The sequence below is a fragment of the Apus apus genome, chromosome 3 (genome assembly GCF_020740795.1).
Source record: "Apus apus isolate bApuApu2 chromosome 3, bApuApu2.pri.cur, whole genome shotgun sequence".
In the NCBI taxonomy this organism is placed as follows: Eukaryota; Metazoa; Chordata; class Aves; order Apodiformes; family Apodidae; genus Apus; species Apus apus.
The window spans coordinates 67897267-67919216 of NC_067284.1; the positions used below are offsets into that span (position 1 = coordinate 67897267).

The 21950-nt window shown below is 43.2% G+C and overlaps 1 protein-coding gene across 3 annotated transcripts; it reads right to left on the bottom strand.

Annotated features, from left to right (window-relative positions):
- Window positions 1–225: 225 nt before the first annotated feature.
- Window positions 226–21786, bottom strand: DTL (denticleless E3 ubiquitin protein ligase homolog). 3 transcript variants are annotated; one of them, XM_051614062.1, is made up of 15 exons: window positions 21729–21786; window positions 21410–21535; window positions 20575–20673; window positions 20207–20268; window positions 19997–20117; window positions 19445–19510; window positions 18291–18406; window positions 17544–17617; window positions 16504–16607; window positions 15412–15516; window positions 13129–13241; window positions 9640–9729; window positions 7757–7895; window positions 3128–3990; window positions 226–1671 (listed from the first exon to the last, which is right to left on the bottom strand). In XM_051614062.1, exons 1-15 carry the CDS (start codon window positions 21778–21780, stop codon window positions 1567–1569), a joined length of 2235 nt encoding a protein of 744 aa, XP_051470022.1. In that variant the 5' UTR covers window positions 21781–21786; the 3' UTR covers window positions 226–1566. The 3 variants fall into 3 exon arrangements, with proteins under 3 accessions (XP_051470022.1, XP_051470023.1, XP_051470024.1); XM_051614063.1 differs by lacking the exons at window positions 20575–20673; window positions 21410–21535; window positions 21729–21786 and adding an exon at window positions 20402–20483; XM_051614064.1 differs by lacking the exons at window positions 20575–20673; window positions 21410–21535; window positions 21729–21786 and adding an exon at window positions 20406–20443.
- Between the last annotated feature and the right edge of the window lie 164 nt (window positions 21787–21950).

The following is a 21950-nucleotide window of genomic DNA, read 5'->3' on the forward strand; positions in this document are numbered from 1 at the left end:
CTCTACATTACCTTTCCTGCTTTATTAATGGAATCTCCTCAAAGCTCATGGGATGATGGCCTGCAATTCAGTAAACAGGAGAAAATTGTTCTGGCTCCTATGTGTACCTGAGCGCTCTTGCTAAAAGATGCAACTTGATCGTGACCATTTTTAATTTTTTTTTTTATAAAAAGCACATTAGACATTTACTTTGCTTTGTAGCTCTAGAAGACCTTTCACAAAAGCCACTGTCTCTCCAGTCATTTATTTGCTTGCAAAATACAATCTACAACATAAAATACAAACCAGCATGTTTTCTTCTAATCCCTTTCAGCTACCGTACTATTAAACGCTAGTGTAAGGTAGATTCCTTTCAAATACCTCAATTCTTTTGCCTTAGAAAAACTTAACAGGGATTCAGAAGTTTGTTTTTTTAAACTTCATAGGAACTATTATACCAGAAGACAAGAGTAAATGCTCCAATTTAAGATAAGGATCTTCTACTAACTCCCCTTGGGGAAAGCATGACTGAGGAGTTAGTATCCTTAGCCAGCAGGACAGTGATCTCATTTCAGTGACCTTGTTCTTTCAGCATCAGTGACAACTTACAATGGCAAAGCATTTAATATTAATATGTAAATTCTGACAAGTGCTTTCTAGAATGTCAAGTGCCCCTCCTCCAATTTACAAGCTATTATTTTACAGATATTGTATTATAAAAGTGTTAAGAAGTTAAGTTATAAGCAGTTTTTAATGCCTTTGCTACAGGCTGAATCTGTAAGAGGTGACTGAGCAACTGGCTGTTACAGGATGCCTATTTGGGATAGAGCATTTTTCTAATGCACAATGTGCATTTTTCTAATGCACATTGCTAGCATTTTATTTCAGAGAAGTGACAAGCTGTAGCTCTGATGGCTCAAGAGCCAGCTAAGTCGGTATGTACAGAATTTTTCAGATTGGGAGAACCACAGGAATGGCAAGAGGAGTACAGGCATTATGTACTTGATTATATTTAGTCTCCTTTTAGACTATAATCACTGTCAGATGGACACAAAATGTTTAAAAGTCTTTTATATTTACTTAACACATTCATTACTTCCCTGCTGGAAGCGAGTAATCATGGCAGTACTAGCGGAGTAACTGTAGAAATGCCTTTCAGCATGAAGGGGCTCAGATCTACCTCCAGCAAGTTTCTCTACACACATTCCAACACTTGCTTTTCAGGAGGGTGTAATGATTTACACACTGCTCCTAAGTAGAGGAAGTTTCAGTGGCAGATTAGCAACATAAACTGACAAGCTATATGTGCCTGTCAACATCGCCGCACAGCAGAGCGCTTGCTGTCTTTGGACTGTAACAGCTGCCACCTAAAAAATACTTCGTTTTTCTTTATATAAAAATCCACCATTTGAGTCACTAAGAGATCATGAGTAAGTATTGTGTAGATTTTCTGCACCCAGCTGACCTCTACTCTTAATGGCTTTAAAAACAGAAGATTAAAACCCCAAGTTTATGAACGTCTGACAACAAACTGCAATCCCGGTACATGGTTGTCAGCATTGCTAAAATCTGGTCTAGATACCAGTGTCAACATCCGTCAGCTGCAACTGCTGCACACTGCTTCAAGTCATTCTGTGTCTTTCTGTGGAAGTATGTGCAGATCTTCCTCATGGAAACTGAAGTGGTTGCAGCCTAGAAAAACAACAAACAAACACAGTTTATATCCTACAGGAGTCTCGAAGTCATCCCTCCATCATTGCTCCAGTTTGTTTAGCTTCCCAAATAGGATAGTAAATGAAAGGTTCTTTACTATAATCCATTTGTCTCACAGGTAAGAGTCTTGATACCTACATGTAATACTGGCTAAAACCTAGGGTTTTCTTACTACTATAGGAAAAACACCAGCTGCAGTTTCAGCTTCCCTACAGCAGATAAGAGATTTCCAAGATGTAGCAGATCAACAAATGTTGTCGGTATTCCAGGCACCTCCTCAGGCTTGAAGAACAATACAAGCACATCCTGAAATCTGAAGCAGAGCATACTTGGCAAGAAAGTTTCTATAGTAATCCTTCTCCAGGGCAAATCTTTCTGTCTTGTGTTCAAACAAGTACAGCATGAAGTACAAGCAGTTGTAGGTTAACTATAGCCAAGATTTTTTGGTACAGCCACAATATGAAGGGCGCAGCTGCTATGTGTAACTTACAGAGTGGTGGCTTATCCACTTCACATCTGATGGAAGTGCTGGAAGAGGTGAAATCAGGTGAGACATGAGATACTTTACCAAAATAAGCCTTAATAATGGCAACAACTTCTAGCATCAGATAGTAAATTGAAGTACAGCTAAAATTTGACGAGTGGAAATTTACCTAACATTTGCTGGAATAAGTCAAAGACATTGCAGAAATCAGAGTCCACTTTCAGACACAAGTCAAGTTTGGTTTGTTTTAAAAAAATGTAATTGTAATTTCTCAGTTTGCATGTTAAACCCTCATGTCAACTTTTTTAGCTGCTTCATAAGCTTAACTTTCAGATTGTAGGATGACCTCTGTGCCAGTCTTCTTGTACACCAAAAGTAGGATTATGTAGGTGAAGTCCTGACCTCTCACTCCTTCGCAATTTCTTTGTTTTCTGCTAATTTTCAATTGAAGGAACTGAAGGCATTATTTAACATGGACAACAAATTATTTTGCTACCTAGGCTAGAATAAAATTTAGCTTTCTTCCGATGCTAAAGTGGCTTTCCAGTAACATAAACAGGCAGATATGACGGTACACACATAAACAGCAGATCTGCCAAGAAAGGTGCTGTCATTACTGTGCTTCTCAGAATAAAGCTCTATTTCAGATGATGGCTACATCCTCCAAACACCCAACTGGGGATTGGGAGGATCTCTGAGCTTCTATGTGCCTGAAGTCCCTTTAAAGTGAGAGACTATCAACATCCTAAAGATTCTCTTTCTGCATGGAGAGACTTAGTAGATAACAGCATTAATGTAACTGGCTTATTAGGCCAGAAATCATTCCTTTTATCCAGAATCAAAAGGATAAGATAATTCTTTGAATGCCTAACCAGGAGAGAACGAGCAAGGGGAGAGTGGCAGATAGGGATAACTTCTTTCATGACCCGTGTTGCTGACAGTTCTACTTACAGTTTTTGGTGAAGTGGACACTGCCACAGCCTCTTGTCGTTTGGCACCAGGACTGCAAGATGATGGGGGGCCATTTGAAACGCTCTTCCTGCCAGCTCTGCCAGTCTGGAGCTTCTCTCCCAGAGCAGACAACCAATTTTTTTTTTCAGGTGAACTGTTCTCTTTATCTACTACCTCTGCGTCTTTCCTGCATGGAGATCTGAAAAGATGGGGTGGAGTTTGAATGCTCGATGGATTAAAACAGCTTCCAGGTAAGGAAGGCTCTTTTGGGCTATGACCGGAGCCTTCACAGTCATTATCCAAGTCAATTAGGCTGAGAGAGCCTTCATCACAAGCTTTTTGGTCTGCAACCAAGTGACATAAATTTAACTTAGATTTCTTAGCTGCGTGGTCCAGTTCAGTCACACAGCTACAGGCCTGCAGACACTTCTGCCCTGTGTCGTCCTCCCTGCTGCAGTCAAGCCTTCTCTTGGCACGCTTTTCAAACTGTGAGTGTGGGGCTTTAGGAGGGCAAGCGGCTTCCAGGAGATCTTGGGTGACTTCTGCCAGGGCTTTTCTAGGAGAAGGAGCCTTTTTCCCCACTTCTGGAGGAGAAGAGCATGGAGTCCTTGTAACCCAGTCTTTAATGGACATTTTGGAGGAAGGGATCACTCTGGGAGAAGCGCATGGGCTGGCTCCACTCTGTTTGGCTGGGGTGCAGACTGCAGCCGTCTGGATTTTGAGAGTGCCTGTGGGAGTGTTTGTAGGCAGGGGAAGGTCTCCAGAACAAGCAGGAGCACAGGCAGCCGGCTGTGGCGAGGAAACGCACAGGCTGCCCACGGGGAAGGCTTTGGCAGGAGTACTCTGTGAGGTGGCTCGTGGTCCTGAGAGGGATAAAATGAATTGTCTGATGAGGAACACAGAACAGCAGATCACAGACAGCCCTTTGATAAAGACCCCTTCCAAGTAGGAGATTAATTCAGCAGTGATCCTGCTTTTCAGACATATCCTTTTGAATTAAGAGGTTGCACAAATCCCTCAAATTTCAGTTAAACTGGTACAAGTCCTATGTAAAATCTTATATCATATTGATCAGTATAACACAGTACATTTGTGTCACATCTGAAGTCTATCCCTTCTGTAACAAGCACTCTTATGTGAGCTGCAGCCAAGGGGACTGATGGACAGATCTTGAATCTCCCAAGTTGATCTAGCCTTGCTGGAGGCCTTGTAGTGGCTGATCAGATAGTTCAGCACTGAGATGCTGCCTGAGAGCAAGGCTGGTCCCCACCTGTGCTGCCACCTTTAACAGCTGCATACCTGAGTTGAAGGACAAAGGTATTGTGAGCAGGTCCCACAGCTAATTACAGTACCAAGGAATCCTTCTGCTATAATGCTCTACTATATGAACAATGCTCCTAGTCAGGCATTATTAGTTGCATATTTTAAAGATGAAAAAAAAAAAGTGAGAACAGGAAAGGACGTATATTCATTCTCTCTTTTCCATGCTATATTAGTATGAAGACAGTAGTTATTTACCACACCCAGGGAAACATGAGAAATTCTTCACCTCCTGAACAAGGACTTAAATTCAAAAGAAAATAAAGTCTGTCACTGTAGCAAGTTATTTCCTTAAACAAATTATTCCCAAACAGATACTTCACAGAGGTTTTTGAGATCTTTAGCCAAGATGTAAACCCCTCTGCTTTTAAAAAAGAGGTTCTGAATACCCAGCTTCTTAAAACAGTAGTTATAAGTATGGGCATAAGGTCCTTGCTAGTAACAGTGGGAATCATATATAGCAGAGCTATTGGTCTGCAGTAATATCAGAGCATTTTAAAAAATATTTTGTTAATTTTTTTTATTTCTGGCACCCTCCAACAGAGAACACATTAACAGGTTTGTTAGAGAACACATTCATCTAACTTGCAGTGATGCAGTTAAATAGGATAGCACCTTAGTTACTCTGTGCATTCTCCCTGCTGAGAACAAGAGCTCTAAACATTTCCTGTATACTGTACTATAAAGCCCTTCATTAGAACAATGAGAAGCCTAGTGTGAATAACCTGCCATTTTCTTTAGGATGCTGGCCTGTCTCAAAAATAACATGTCAAGTGAGCACCCACATGGCCCTCTGATTATCTAACATCTAAGCCTCTGTCGGGTCCTTCCTTTTACTTTATTCTTCAGTATCCAAAATACAAGTTCTGGTTCATCAGAGCAAAATTAAGTAGGATCCTGTATTAACAGATCCCACTACAAACCACTCAAAACACACAAGGTGGAGAGAATGGCTCCTTTCCCGGTGAAACATGCTACTTCGTAGCAACTTGCTTCAATCTGGCCTAAGATAAAGTAACTGCAGAGATTAGTTCTTCTAAACTTTAATAAGCACTTAAAAGACAATAATATCTCATCTGGGGAATGAGCTGCACTTAAAAAATCTAAGCTCTTAGATGTGGAAGAGAAGTTGCAAGCTCAGCAACTCTTGATGATGATCTACAAATTCATACAGCAGAAATATTACATGACTAGTGGGGGTATGAGCACTCTCCCAAAGCAGTCTGAAAGTTATACTGTGGAGACACTGGATATGAAACAAAAGCTATCCTGAGAGTTGTATAGGTGTCACAGAAAGAAGCAAACTCAAACTTGAGAAACATCCCCAAACCTGAGATAAAGAATATGAAGATCAGGGGTTTTTTGTGAGCCTGCATATCATGCTTCTAGTAAGCTGGTTCCAAGCTGTTTCCATTTATGCTGCCATTGCATGTAGTACAATACTGTAAATACTTGCAGTCAACCTGCATAACACCATAGCAGGCTACTTCAGATGTTTCCTACCTTTTCTGCTACAAATCTTCTAGAGTGATATTCTCAGTCTCCAGATTTAAGAGTCACAATGTGCCCATGCCCAGGCTGGCTACAGAAATTTGATTATACATAAACATAGAAAACGTAGTGCTACTTAGGGAAACCACAAAAATTATTTCCAAAGAAAAGGAAACTGCTTGCTACACTTGACAATATAGGTCAACAGTCAATACACCACCACAAGCTCACAATTTGTTCCCCATAAATGGGTGGGGAATTACCTAGACCTCATCCCAGCAGGTCTGAAATAGTACTCAACTTGCCAGCTCTGAATCAGTCTCTGCAGATAAGTCCTATATCCTAACAGCACGTGCTTTGTGTTCAAGAGTCAAGGTCAGCAGGAAGCCTGCTGTTGTGTTTGCAGTGTCTGTGTACTTCCTCTTCCCTTCTGTGTTACTTTAAAGCAGCATAGAGCAAGGAGAAATGAGTTATTTTTCTGGTACAATTGCCAAAATTGACTTGTAAAGTTTTAGTGTACAAGCTACACAGGTTTTAGGCTTCTGGATTAGACCTGTGCTTACTTCTCTTTTGCTGAAACTAGTAACAAAGTGAATTTTGAGCCCTCTCTGAAGCAGTGTGTGCCCACACAAACCACTTACCAGCTACAGAGCAGACCTGGCACTCTCCCTGCTATTGTCCTGCAAACTTCCTGCAAGACTGTTACTCACAGGCAAAAGGTTAGAGGTAATGTTATCCCATGAGTGGGATTTGGAGACCTTCAGCCTTTATTTGTGTAAGCCAAGGTGAAATTCATTTGGAGGGTGGCTAGAAAAGATAGTGGAACACAGGAAATGACACCACCAACTGCTGGGAAGCTGTTCTATTCTTAGCTTCAGAGCTACTCTACAGAGCAGCTCATCTCATTTCACTTTGGGGGGTGTGTGTGTGTGTGTTATTCTCCTTTCACCTACTCTACTGTAACAAAATGAAAGTTTCAGGCAAGTCAAAGTAGTGCCATGATCCAATGCTCCTTTCTCTTTGTCTAGGAGACTGTCCAGTGAGTAGCTTCTCCATAGAGCCCTGATGTGCTTGCCAGCTGTAAGAGCATGGTGAGGGCTTGTCCAGGGGCCTAGGCATTGTAAAAAGGCACTGCATTTGTTAACTAGCCTTAATATGTGAATAGATGAATGCTACTGCTTAATTCTGGAACATTATGATCACGTAAGTATTGTCTATATACATTTTTCAAGTACTTTCACAATGTGGCATTAGTCAGTCTAGACAGTACCACTGTATGAAGCTGAAGAAAAAGATGTAATATTGATAGCTGCAGCAAAGAAATCTGTGCAGAGTTCAACTACTGGGCAGGAGGGAACAGTTCAAAGTTCCAAGGCTGTATATGTGCCATCAGCCCTTTACTGGGTCAACTAGCAAACTGGAAAAAGTGTATGATCTTACTGCTCTTAGTTATTATTCAATATTAAAAAAAAAAAGTGTGACTTGTTGCTAGATTGCATGTAACACATGACATCTCCTTTGGCTGTTCAGTTATTGAACACTGCTGATACCCACTGAAGGTGCAGCTGCCTGACAAGCTGTATTAATGAACACTTGCTTTGCAGACTGGTCATAGAGACTTTGGTAGATCGTAAGCTACTGCAGCCAGCTTGCCTTGCTAGTAGCAGAAGTATTTAGAAGTGTTTGTCTGGCTATATGAATTACTGCCTAATATGAAAAAAATAGAAGGCTAACATGACAAGCTAGAGGCTTTTTTTGGTAGAGAACAGTCAAAATTCAGAAGACATGTTGCAGAACAAGATAGCTCAAGGACCTTACCTGCTCCACGTTGTTCTTCTGGTTTCTTCCGAGTGACCCAGCCAACCAAGTTGCTTTTGCTGAATGCTGATTTCTCCTTCTCAGGACAATGTTGTAATCGCCAAATCCTCACGGTGTTGTCATCAGAGCATGTGGCAATCTAGAGTATAGATTAGTTTGTTGAATTAACCAGGGCATATCCCATGGATCACTGGCCAAGTGAACTAGAACAGCTACACCCAACACACCATGCCAATATGAACAAGGGTGAAGCCTGGTTGAGAGTGCACAAAATTTGCCCATAAAGCAAACAAAACAAGCCAACTCTGTTTCATTACTGTACCAGAGAGGAGTGTTTGCTTAAAAGTGGGCAGAGCTGCCACCTTCATGTCTTTCTGCTGGAGAAATCTCAGTCACCAGTAACTGTTTACCTTGCAACAGACTACAGCCTGCTCAAGAAGACTTGGGGCATATTTTGAGATTTCAGTCACTCAGTAGATAGAAGCAGCCATGCTGTTTCTTGCATCTGCACCTAGGTCTGTCTCAGTCACTCAAGACCTTTTCTGCTTGGGGACAAACATTTGCAACACACTGAGGTGACACTGGAAGGCTGCTGCACTAGCCTTAAGCACTATCTCTTCAGAGTCAGATGTCAGCAGTATTTGGCAGAGAAACCAACTCTGCTGGAAACATTGGTCTAGATTCCTGCTGCAGCATCACGTGCTCGAAAAGAACCTGTGGAATCTCATCCAAAGAAGCAGCAGAACCCACCTAGCCCACATTTTATGGCTCTCTGGACATATTACCTGGCACCTCACACAGGAATAAGCAACAAGAAAAAGGAAATGCTGTGGCCAAAGTTCATAGTAATCTGAATGGGAAAGTGATTCTACTCTGACCTCTGTAGTACCTACAGAAATGAACTTTGCCTCTCAAATAATTCCAAGCAGCTTCCTGACCTATCTCAACACCACATTTTCCACTTTTCCTCATGCTTCAGCACCTGTACAACGGCTGACTACATCTTACCCGTGTCAGTAATGATTTTAAAGGCTGTATTGGTCTGCATTTCCAACACATCATGATCAGGATGCTGAGCTACTTCTAGATCACAGATATTATCTGCAACGTTAATTCTTATATTTTTGTGCATCTTGCACAACTAGAATAATTCCTCCTGTTTGCCTGCAAGACTCCCACACAGCTTTTTTGAAGACCCAGTACTATAGTGCAAGCTAGGCAAAGTGGCTGACTTGCCACTGTGGGGTGAAAGACTATCTAGGATTTTTCAGGCTTAGTTCTCATTTTGAGCTAGGCCAATTATTTGAACAAACCTCCTACTGCAGTTCTCTTCCTTTTAGTGATACTTGAAGCATAATTACCAGAAAAATTTCACTGTAGGTTTTTGGGTGCACACACAAATATGCCACAAAAACAGCTCAGATTTTTAAAAAATGTCACAATGAAGAGTTCACTTGTTTTTAAAGGGCACTCAAAACTGCTTGCAGCTCTGTAGACGACTAGCAAATGTATCAATGGTTGTACAGGTAGGGAAGCTGTGAACCACAAAACAAGCTTTTGGCTTACAAAAGCCCCAATTAAATGGTTTCACGGTTGTCTCTTAGAGGTAGCATCAAAAGTTTTCATCAGCAGAGGTCTTTGCTCATTTGCAATTTCCTAGGTCTTATCAAATAGCCTAAATTATTTGAAAATAATGAGAAAATTCCCAAACATTGTATTCATGTGACAAGCTTGGTTTACCATCACCCCCCTTCCCCCCCCGCTGAAATTATTGACTAAAAATTTCCCCCCAAATAAACAAATACTGCTGCAGTTTTGAAAAGCAGATATTGCCACATCACAGCTATTGTTTCCCAGGACAGACACATTTCCAGAAAGCAAACCTTAGTGAAGTCTGAAGGACACCAAGCAATGGACGTAACTTCTTGGGAGTGACCAAGGAGTACCCATGGAGGAAGGCTGGGCTCAGTCACCTTAAAAATTCCATAGAAAAACAAGTATACAATCAGAAGCCCCGCAGCCTAATATATTTCACTACAAAAAGATCCCACAGTCTACTTGTGAAGCATGTGAATACTTTCTTTCCTATGAGATGGATAAATCAACTGCTCTCAGAGTGTCATCACGAGGCAACAACTGATGGAGCCCTAAGAATCAGTTCATGTTTCACTTCTGGAGGTGAAGCAGCTGGTCAGCACCAAGATGTACTGACTTGCCTGGCAACACTTGTGCAATTCCTGCTACACACAGACAGGATTTCTGCCTCCAGCGCTGTCAGCCCAAAACATGACACAAAAATTTTTCTGTATCAAGTACCTCTACCTGTTCTAGGTGAGATGTTTAAAAGTTTGGGAAATTCATACCTTGAATCAGAACAGGCAAATAATATCCTGCTGCCATTTTACAGATGCCCCAATAACATGTCAGTCGTTTATTGAAAAAAATAATCTCCCACAAATAAGTCTACAGATGAACCTTCAGAACTGGCTTCAGAACTGACATTTGTTCAACTGCCAAGTGGCTGTACCTCCTCTGACCAACCAGCTGGAGCAGAGACTCTCTTAAGAGTTCATAAAAAAGCTTCCTAATTCACTTGTGCTCGTTATACTGATCTCCATTTCTCTTACACCCTTCATTAAAATGTTTCTCCTGTTCTACAGTATTGCTACTAATCTTTGATTATAACTCATGGAAGTGACAGATGCAGCTGAAGCTAGCATTAAGTGGCCTGAGGAAGAAAACACACACACACACATGCACACAGAGATTATATCCAACTTCTGCATGCTTGCAGCAACCAATGCTTTCTGGAACTATGAGTCACTATTATGGATGTGACATTATAAAGGGGGATTTATCGAGGGGATTTGCATAAATGACTAAGTGAATTAACAGATCCTTTAGTGTGTGGGCAAAGGAGTAGACGTTACATACAGATTTCAAAGGAAGACGCAAGACATTGGAGAAGGCTTCTGATTTACCCACAAGTTTTTCTCTTGTGGATCACCTCCTCCAACAGTCTGCAAAACCACAACTGAATATCCAGCTTCAGATCTTAAAGCTGTTCTGATACAAACAGGTTCATCTAACAAGCTGCTTTTTTTTTTTTTTTCCTGGCATAGCAAAGGCAATCACTTGACTAAATATCCAGTAAATGCCTTGGTCAGAGCATTCCCTTGTCTGCCAAAACATGCAATACCATGGAAACTAAATCCCTATTTAGGGAATAAATAACAGGAGATCTTGGTGCAGATAACACCTTTGTTTACATTAAATAGTGGTCTTGCTATACACACATAACAGACACAATAGCAGCCTGGAAGGAATTGCTGAAAAGAAAGCAGAGCTAAGTAATTATTCTTGCTGAGACACACTGCTTTTACACTATACTAGTGTAAATTAAACTAACTTATTGTGAACTAAAGGAGGATGTATAGTTATAGCTGCATCCACTGTGTTTGGCAGAAGACAGCTGGTCAGTCTGCGCATGTTAAGTCAGGATTAGCCACAGCACATTGCCTGATTTGACAGGATATTGGTGGGGAAGTTAGAGCTATTGTGGAAAGGTTAAAATGAGAAACCTAGGAAATGAGACTTTGTTATATCCATCTTCAGGATTCAGCAGAAAATGGCTTAATATAGGTTTTAGCACCACACAATACAGAAGCACTTACATTCCAATGCTAGGACCAAAGGGTAACTTAATCTGGCCACCACAGAGTGGTCTGTACCAGAGGATTCAAAGGACAATGGAACTATGGAAATATATGTCTATAAAAGGGGGTTGTTTTTTTTTTTATTACCAGGAATGTAGCTCAGCTAGATACCATCTTTGTAGAGAGAAACCTCTCTGCTCACACAACTTGAAACTGCTGCAAAAATTTCTGAGATAAATAATCTGGGTGGACAAGATCTTGCTCTGTCTGCCATTCCTCTCTAGATATGGAAAGCTATTGCTCTTCCTTAAGTTCTTTCCAACGTTACCTGATAACTGTTCAGGCAACATTAACCAATTTTTTTTTTTCACAGCATAGTAAGTCCTCATCCCAGGAAAAGATACGTATGCTTCAGAGTCAGTAAAATCTGACAATGCTTAAAACAAATTAAGAAGCTGCTGGGCACGACATATCTCAGAAGAGACAGTTTAGCTGGAAGTCCCACTTTCTAACATGACTATGGGGTTAAAAATAAAAGTAATCATCTGATGATTTATTTAATAAATATGCAATATGATCTGTCACTCACATGTGACAGCAACAGAAACCTGTACAGGAATGCATTTTGAATGTGCTTAAACGCTTAAACTCTGAGATGTAATGACATCCATGAATGCTCTCAGCCCAGTCCCAGCCTGTGTTCCAAGACTGCATCAAACCACGTGAATATGGGATACACAACCCAAGTGTGCACAGGTATTTCTGCTGAACTCACACAGAACACGAGGAAGGTGAAAGTTACACCACTTGGCATGGGAGTAGCCATGCTACTGCACTGCTGCTACCTCTGAGTAAGCAATCTAGCTGCTTGCAAATGTTCTCCAAATCAAAGTGAATACGTGGTCAAACCACAGTCACAGCAGGCTGGCCTTCTGCTCTCACAGGTTTGTATTTTCCTTTCCAACTCATTGTGAAACGAGTAAACTGATCAGCATTCCTTAAAAATTACCCCAAACCTGAAATAAACAGTCACTTGTAGCTTATGTCTATTCTACTTCAGATAAGAAGACCACGTATCGGTTCCCACATGGCTCTCATGTATGGAGAGCAGAACTTGAAGCATGCCTTTTTCTGAGGTCCCTGCTATTAACTTAGTGACATTTGCATTTCCTACATGTCAGCACAAGATGCCAAGTGGTGAAGCCTCTCAGCTGTCAGATGGTGCTTTGGAATTCTGCTGAAGGCTCTGGCTGAGCCCTTGCAGTAATACAAAGGCTTTAACTACTGTAAATGGAGCATAGGAAAAAGCTGACGTCTGAAGCAAGAGCTGGGAAAGGAGAAATGGGGAGAGTGTCCTTTAAAACGACTGCACTGTTAGGTTTCTGTTAACGTGCTCAATTGCTAAATACGAACCGAGAACTGTCTGTCTTCTTCTTGCCATAGCTGGCTGAATCACCAGGATTGAAAGAGGATTTTAATGCCCATTAAAATCAGATTAAGATCGGCAACTTGCAATAAGCAGCAGTGATGAGAGATGTATTGATGGCAGGAGGTTAGCTCTGTTTTACATTTTAGTTACATCTAGTCTTGTCAGTAACACACTCTGGGCACAACATGCCAAGAGCTAACTCCACGCTGCTCTAAGCAGGAGTGGGAGGTAGGGAGTGTCCCACATGAACATGAAAAACAAATGAAATGGAAGAGCCATCACCTCACCTTCCAGATGTATGCGTTGCAGTCACTTGAGCCACTGACCAGGAACTGGTCGTCTGGGCTGGTGCTGGATTTGATGTAAAAAGTTGAATTCTGGTGCCCACTGAAAACTGCCACTGTGAGGAGAAAAGAAAATAAAAGCCCCACTCAATACACAGCCATGGAGTGGGTTACGCAAGCAGGGCTGATCTTACAGGCTTTTCCTGCCAAGCCACATATCCTGGAGAAAGTGGTTGCACTGCTCCCTGGCTCTGGGGCAGGAAGTCTTTATTATTCAGCTGGAGCCCTTTAGGCTTCCGTAACCAAGCAGGTTTACCTGACCAGTTCTCTCCACAGCATTAGGAAGCAGTGGCAGCTTCAATAAAGCTTTAGTTTCACCCATGTCACGAGCAGGCTGAGACATGACCTGGACTGCCCCACTACTCTGGTGAAGGTTCCTTGTCTCTTCCCCTCTCAGCCAGCAGCACCAGCCCTGCTACATTAACAGGGGTAATTGCACAGAAAGCATAGTGAGGGCCTTCTTCCACCCAGGCTGCAATGAAGTCATAGAATCATAGAATGGTTTGGGTTGGAAGGGATCTTAAAGATCATCTATCTAGTTACAGCTCCCCTGCCACAGGCAGGGCCACCTCCCACTAGACCAGGTTGCTCCAAGCCCCGTCCAGCGTGGTCCTGAACACTTCCTGGAGCTTGCTGCTCCTTCTTCCCACTCCCATGTTTCATCAACAAAACTTGCATCGTGTCAGCCACTCACCAGCTGCCTATATTTAAAGCCTCAGCGTGTTTGCTAAAGCCTTGAAACCACCCCCCCAATGGCTGCAGTTTCCTGGGCTGCCAGGACCGGAGGAGCCAACAGCCGGCACGGGAATGAGTGTGAATCGAGAGCACCCAGCCACAGGACATCCTGTCCTCCCATTGCGACTGGGAGAGCAAGTTTCCCGATGGCAGGGATTCCCATTTCCTGGGGCTGGCACCCCCTTGATCAGCCCTATTTTAATAGTGTTTTTAGCGAAGGAGGTGACCCACAGACCAGAGGAGAGGGGATGGCCTTCTGCAGCCTTGGAAAACCTGTGAGAGCCCAGAAGACCCCTTGGTTCCTTCCCTCAGCTCCCTCAGCGCGGCGGCCAACAAGTCACCTCCTCAGCCAGACGCACCGGCAAGCCCTGTTACAGGGAGGATTTCCTCACCTCCCCCTGCATCCCAAAGCTGCCCGGCAGCCGCAGCGGGGAGGGAGGGGGGGAAGCGGCTGAGCCGCGGGCAGGGCTGCCCTCTGCGGGAGCGGCAGCGGGCTCTCCATCCCGCCCAGGGAGCTGGCGTGCTCCCTGGGCTTTAGAGCTCCGTGAGAGGAGCCCGAGAGCCCGCTCCGGCAGAGGGACGGGCCAGTGACTGTCATTTCCACAGCTCACCCCAACGAGCGAGTTATGAAAATGGACTACTTGCCCTGCCTCTCGCTTTTGGAAGCGATCCCACCCCACCAGACTGCCTTCCTGAAGAGCAGGCAGAAGGACACGTTGTTCCTTCGACTTCGATTAACTGAGAGACTGAAGAAAAGGCAACGGAAACTAAATCGTGTGTCTGTCTGCAATGGATCTAAAAATTTTGCCACTTCCTGAGAAGTGAAAAAGCAGCTCAGTGTACTGAAATCTGTGGGGCTGTCTCATCAACATGCAGGTCACAGGTTCAGAGCTGAAGGAATCTAAAAAGCTGAAGCATCTCCACCAAATGCTGGGGATTATTTCTCCCAGAATTTGCGGTAAAAGCTACATTTAAAAGACACCTTAAAAGATCTGAGTATGACCATTTTACATGGATTCATATCTAGAAGCATGAAAAAAATCAGAGATTGCCAGTAAGCAGAATATTCAGACTTGCTTCAGGGAGGTAGCAGCTGGACAACCAGCCATTCCTGTTATCACCAGATAACATGTAAACTACCCTTTGCAGCAATCTGGGTGAACCAGTATCTGCACATAAGTAAGTTTTTGTGCTAATTTTATGTGGATGGCTTGACACAAAATACGAACAGGCCTTGTAACAGGTGCCTTCTCTCCAGGTAGCTTCAGCCATAAGAGTGTGGAATAGGTTTCCTCAGCATTCAAGCTGGCCTCTGCGAATCACAGGGAGAAACTTGCCTTTCTAGGCTCTGTAACATCTATTTTTTGCAGCTATTCATAGTGATCTACTCTAGGTGATCCTGCTCTAGCAGGGAAGTTGGACTAGGTGATCTTCAGAGGTCCCTTCCAACCCTGACCACTCTGTGACTGTTTCCAGTGATATCATGCTTACCTGGCGTGGTCCTTAAACTTGTCATATTGAACATGTAGATACAGTCATCAGTGCAATTGGCAAACAGATTAGCACCAGTGGAATCCAAAACCAGGCTGGAATATCCTGTAAAGAAACAGAAAATTTCTTCATAAGAAACAACTCCACAAGAAACATTTTGGAGAACAGGCATTCTCAAAGAAATGCCTAGAGAGGGAAATTTGGAAAGGAACCTCTATCAGAGTGTCACTGGGAAGTTCATTTGCTTCACAGAGCACTTGCTGGTTGGTGAAGGAAAGTTTCTAGAATAACATCTACATTTTCTCATGAGGATTCAGGGCGATATTTAGAGAGGAATCACTTTCAGAGCAGGCAGGCAACTTGTTTAATAATTTCAAGTAGATAACAGTAGTAACCAATTGCAGAAAAAGAGATGAAAAATAAATAGAAACCCTCATGCGTTGGTAGAATAAGCCATCTTCTGATTTGCTAGTGATTTGACTTCAAGAAAAATCTTTCCCCGCAAGCAAACTATTTCACAATCAGCTCCTTGAGGATTTCCCTCATGTTCTTGGGTCTGACACTGACCATTACCACATCAAGACAGTTGATTAGATGAGTCATCAGGAATTACTGTGTTGCATCAGAGCAGTGTAAGGCATTAAAATACAAATAAGCAGAGCAACACAAACAAGAACACTACTGTTTTTGATAACAAACAGCTTCAAGTATTGCTCAACTCTGGAAGTTTACTACATAAAAACCCAGTTTGGTCTGTTGTCTTTGCAAGATAAAATGCAACAAAAGAGTTCAATCTGATTTCTGCTCATGCATCAAAATTACTAGTTAAATTCTAATAGAGAGCTCTATTATTCTCTCATCTCCATTTCTGAAAATGCACTGCTGAAGCTTATGCAAGTTTTTGTCATTGGTGCAATGATACAAAAGTGGGGCACTTTCACTCTTCAACTTGAAAATTTGGTATTAGCAATCAAAATACCCTGCTGAGCTTGTCAGTCTGATCAATAATAGGCTAAAAAGATAAGAGATGGCACTGTCAGTACTTGTTGAATTCACTTTGCACTTCAAAAAATACATCCTCCAAGAAGTTACCAAGTTTGCGAGTGCTAGTCCCAGGGTAGCAGAAAGACTTGAAAGGCACTGGGTCCTGACGGTGAGCAGCATAGTTCTTGCGCAGGTCCCATACTTTGATCACGCTGAAATAGAAAAGCACAAGTGTCTTCAACTTCAAAATTCCTTTTGCAATGCTGACAGAACCTTCTAAGAGCACAGGAAGACAGGATGCTCCTTACTGAGGGGTGTCCTGTGCTAAAGAACACAACTAAGCAGACCCAGAGCAAGTGACGTGCCAAGAGCAAACCAATTACTCTGCTGGGTATGGATGAGGAAGCAGCACTGTCTTCTGTAACACAATGTACAAGAGCCTGCAAAACAACGTTCTTCAACTAGTAAAAGGCAACACAAGGATGCCTTTATACTCCTGGTTTGTAGTTTTAAAAATAGTCCTTCAAGTTTTTTCTTGCTGTCCAGGAGCAAGCCTTTCTCAGGAGAGCCATTCACAGGAAAATCAATCTTATTGGCCTCAGAGAGACTCTGAGCACATAGAACCTGCTTAAGAATAAATTCCTCAGAAGGTAATCTCCATGCTGAGCAATGAGACAGCTTGCTTGAGCTCCAAGATGCTGCAATGGATCTGACACCTAAAATAATGGATCTTTTGTAACTCAAGGCAATATTTTCTCAAGCACGCCTACAAATATGCAGGCACCAACCACCCACTTACATCCCAAAACAGCCAACTACCTAACAATAGTCTGTTTATTTGTGGTGCCATAGGTCCAAGAGAATAGAAATGGGAAGAACTGCTCTTGTTCTGCCCCATAGCTAAGACACGAATATGAACATTTACCACATATGCACAATTTGTCCCAGAGCCGCAATCTCCAGTAAGGAAGAAGAGCAGCATGTAGCTTTGCCAATGCAAGCTGGCAGTGTAGCTCTGCTGATTCTACCTAATAGTAGCTTTAGCCTTGTGGGCCACTGAATAATCTTAGAAGAAAACATCTCCTAATATTTTTGTGTCACTAAGAACTCCCAGAATAGACAGAAAAGCAGGCATCCTCCCTCCTTACCCATCAACAGCTCCTGCAGAAATAAGAGTATGCTCATCCTGAAGCAGCACCACAGTTACACTCTGCTGGAAATCCTTAAAAAGAAAAAAAAAAAAATCCACAAACTTTATTTTCTTTCAAGGTCAGCAAGATCTTGCTGCTTAGTACAAGGTCAAGTGAATACCAAGAAAACCTCCTCCTAGCCAGGCAGGAGAACCTGGAAATACCAGATGCCATTTAGAACACAACAATCCTTCGAACACTCCCACCAGTGAAATTGCCCTGAGTGGTGTTTGGGCAGCAGTTTCAGATTATACCTTTCAGGTCAGAAATAAGAGAGCTGCATACATCACAAGGTTTAACAGATTAAATAAGACCAGGTCTTACTTCAGCAAGGCAGTAATATATGTGGTCAAATTAGAAGGAAAAAAAATAAAGGAAAAAAATTTACAGCATTCCCTATCTCCCTCCCTCAAAAAAGGAATGCTGGCCACTCCTTTATTCTCTTGAAAGAGAGATCTATTTTCACATGGCATTTGCACAAAGGTGGCTTTGATGGCACATGGGTTGTTAGACAACTAAACAATGTCTAAAATTAGCCATAGTAGGTGACCATGACAAAAAAACCCCTACCTCTGCAAAGATAAATAGAAGCATTTGCCACATTCAAGCCAAATTTTTATTACTATAATGATTTAGGAAGACTTCTATGAATAACATTGTCCTCAGAAGAGAGGCCTACGTTTAATTTGTTCCTCAGATACGTACCACCATGGGGGCAAGTCCTCTTAGATTCTGTCTCTTCTTCTTTGGTTTGGAAGGAGTCTGCTTGTCAACTACATTGTGTGCTCCACTGATTTGATTCACCTGCCTATAAAATCCATCTGAAAGAAATGAAAGACATCTCAGTTAATAGTTTCTATGCAATTTTTTGGTATCAGCTTAATAAAACAGACAACTTGGAAAAAGTTCTAAAAAGTGGCTGAGAATAACCTTTAGAATAATGAATGTATTCTGAAAATAAAAATTGTGTGTTGCATACAAAACCAATGAGAAGAACAGTGTAGAAAACAGGAGCATATATTGCAAAAAATTGCAGAGGTCAACGTAACACGGACACTGAAACTCAAACTGGTCTCTGCAGGCCAGTGCTTTTCCACTCTATTTTATTATTTTAGCTTTTTCTCTGCAAGTTCTCACTTTCTGAAACTTACTGCTTTGCTAGAGTAAAGTTACTTTTCTACCTTTTTTTCCCTGTACCTTCTACCTCCCTTTTCTCCCTCTCATGAGTCTGAAGAGCCAGGGAACAGAAGAAAGAGTGAGACATGTTCTGGCAGCACAGCTGGGACAGAGCAGGAAATGAGGAAGAGGCATAAGGACATGACCTGACCAGGGAAGGAAAAGCTGCAGGAAAAAGAATGAGAGGAGCAGAAGAAGCTCACCCTGCATTTAGTAGGTGTTCCCACAACATATTCAGTTGTTCCCAGCTCTCAAAAGCTCCTTTCCTCCTACACTTTCTGACTTCCTTCCTACTCTGGCAGGAGCTTTTCCAGCCTTGCTTCACCCCTCTGGATGGCTCTGACCTGAGCACTCTCACCCAGCTCATCTATCTCTGTGCTGTCCCACACAGGGATGTATTCTATATCCCCTTATCTCCTTACCAATACACAGGGTACTATCAGGTGAGCATGCTTATTGTGCTACAAATCTGCGACTCTTAGACAATGGAAGAATGTATTATACATAGAAGAAATATCTATTCCATCCTTTTGCTATACGAAAGCAGGATGCTGTTATCTGACACTTCTCTTACTAAAATATTGCCTATAATGTAATCTAAAGCATTAGTCCAAGAAGTACATCTGAGTACTATTTTTACATGAGATACCGAGATTTTCTGATACATATCTGGAGGGTGTTACCTTTCTTGTTGCACCTGGTATCCCAAACCATGATGTTTCCATCTCTGCCTCCTGTACAGAAGACAGCTAAGAGAGAGGAAAAGAGTGCCATTAGCTTCCAAAAGTCCTAATTTAATTAACTAAACAAATGCAGTACAATGACATCTATGTGCCTCTGGCTCTTCTGCCCCTACACTTGGGATGCCAGTCCTAGAAATACAAAACTCAGGTCAGTGTTCTGCCATTCTCTTTGACAAGTTCCCTTACTCTTCCTAGTCTTTTTTAACTACTACTCTACAGAAACCTGCTTATAAAAAGAATAACTACACATTTATTTATGGAAGTGGTAGGTATCATATCTTAAACGTGCCCAAGGTCAGAAAGGTGCAGATGTTAGCATCAGGTAACTGTGAAGTTCCAAAAAGTTATTTTTTCTTCACTGGCTGGTTCATCACTCAGTTGGCCTGTGCTGTTTGTAACTGCCAGTTTCCAAAGCCCTTTTTTAGCCCCCAAAGTACCAATGTGCTAGGGAGAAAGAAGACTGAGAAAACAAACAGGAATATCAACATTTACCTTTCTCAGATCTAGAAAAAGCAACTGACTTGAGGCTACACTGGTGACCTTTGCATATGCCAAGAAGCTCGCTGGCTCTCACATCCCACACCTTGGCTGTCTGATCTCCTGAAGCAGTGACCTTCAGAGGCAAAACCAAAAAGCTTTAGTCATTTTCTGCCCACAGTTGCTAAAGCATGGAAAATAAAGTTAGATGGCAAGACTGCTTACAATCTTGTGTTCCCCTGGTACCCAGGCAAGGTCAAATACAGCATTTGAGTGAGCCTGCCATTCTAAAAAGAAAACAAAAGCCAAGATTAGTTCAGTGCATTGTAGCATGATATTTTGCAGAAGTCTAAAGAACATCAGGCACTGAAATCAGAAAACTTGTCAACAGCTTGCCCTAGGCAACACAAAACAGCTCACCTACTTCTGCTGTTGTAGAGCACACTAATGCTGCTGCTTTGTAAAGAGCGAGCAACATGTATGTGAGGAGTTAAGTATTGCCCACACTTATGTTCAACGACTTGCAAAAATCTTTCTTTGATTCCAGTAAATCATTAACTTGTCACATCAAACATGTTCTATGTAATGTTTACCCTTAAAGATGAGTTTGCTGGTAGTTTGAGCTTCAGTATCATACAGTCTAACAAACCCTTCTTCGTTTGCAACTGCCAGTACGTGCTCCAAATTCGGGGCTGGGAAGAAATAAAAACATATTTGTGTATTATGTAGCTGATTCATCCCAATGACCCTGCTCTTTGTGAAGGGTCACAGACACTTCAAATAAGGGACACAGCTAATAGATAGCTGTGAAAGAAACAGCATTTACACAGCAGTTTCAATGTTCATAAGGCAGAAATATTGGTAAGCATTTTTTCTTGATGTTCCATTCAGCAACTACTACACATGGGCAATCAAATGGCTCCAGGAGTAACTTTGGAGATAAATGGCCTCTTTCACCAGCTCTGATAGCTCTCCAGTTACAGTTTTCTGTATCTGTGCTACCTGACCTCTACACCTCCAGTACTTCCTATGGATCTGAGTTGGAAAAGGAGGAAGCTGCCTTGGATAAAGGTATAAGCTCACAGCAGAAGCACAGGGCTGCAAATGAAAAAGCTTTGTCCTAAAGACCCAGGAAATTCCTTGCTTTCTCCGCTCATCTTTATCATGGGAAAAGGCGACGTGTCTGTTACATACATCCACCTCTCTGACTTCTGCCTTCTAGCCTTCATCCTGTTATCTTTTACACATTTTCAACAAAGCCAAATATTTCAACCACGTGGCCTAGCACTGTCACCAAGAGGATGCACACCATTACCGGCTCACTTATGAGAAGAAATCCCGAAACCAAGCAACCAGATGTATGAAAGAAACCCCAAGTCCCGCAGCTGACAGCGCTGCCCACCCCCTGGCCCCTGAAGAGGCCTTTACCTGCAGAAAAGGTGCAGCCGAAAGGAGGGACCGGCGTTCCCGTTTCCCCGTAAGACAGGTGGTCATCTTCCTGGCTGCACCGGTAGCTATCCAGGAGGTGCTGCAGGGGGAGCGGCGAGGACCGACCTGCAACGAGACAGAAGGGCGGTGAGGGAACCAGGCAGCACGGGCTGGGGCACCGGGAGCGCCCAGGCCGCCACAGCCGCCGTGGCGGCGCCCGAGCCGCCCGCTCCCGGGGGCACCGGGCCCACGGCTCTGGCGGCGGCAGCTGCGGGCCGGGCCGGGCCGGGCCGGGCCGGGCCGGGCGGGCGGCACTCACGGGGCGGGGGGGGCGGCGCGGCGGCGCGGCGGAGCAGCGCGCGGCACAGCATGGCCAAGCGGGGACGGCGGGCGCGCGCGCGGGCCCGGCTCGTGGCGCCAACTCCCGCCACCGGCCGACCCGCCAAACGCGCCCCGGCCCCTCATTGGGCAAGGAGGGCCCGCTCCGCCACGCCCCCTTCCCTCTGATTGGGCGGCGCCGCGGCTGGGGGGAGGCGGGGCA

Bases quoted from the DNA above. Each gene is read 5' to 3' on its own strand.
- DTL (XM_051614062.1), bottom strand. From the start codon at position 21,780: ATGCTGTGCCGCGCGCTGCTCCGCCGCGCCGCCGCGCCGCCCCCCCCG. The intron at 20,674-21,409 runs GTAAAGGCCTCT...ATTTCTTCCCAG, and splicing joins CGGCTGCACCTTTTCTGCAG to CCCCGAATTTGGAGCACGTA. The intron at 20,269-20,574 runs GTAAACATTACA...TTTTCTTTTTAG, and splicing joins CAGCAAACTCATCTTTAAGG to AATGGCAGGCTCACTCAAAT.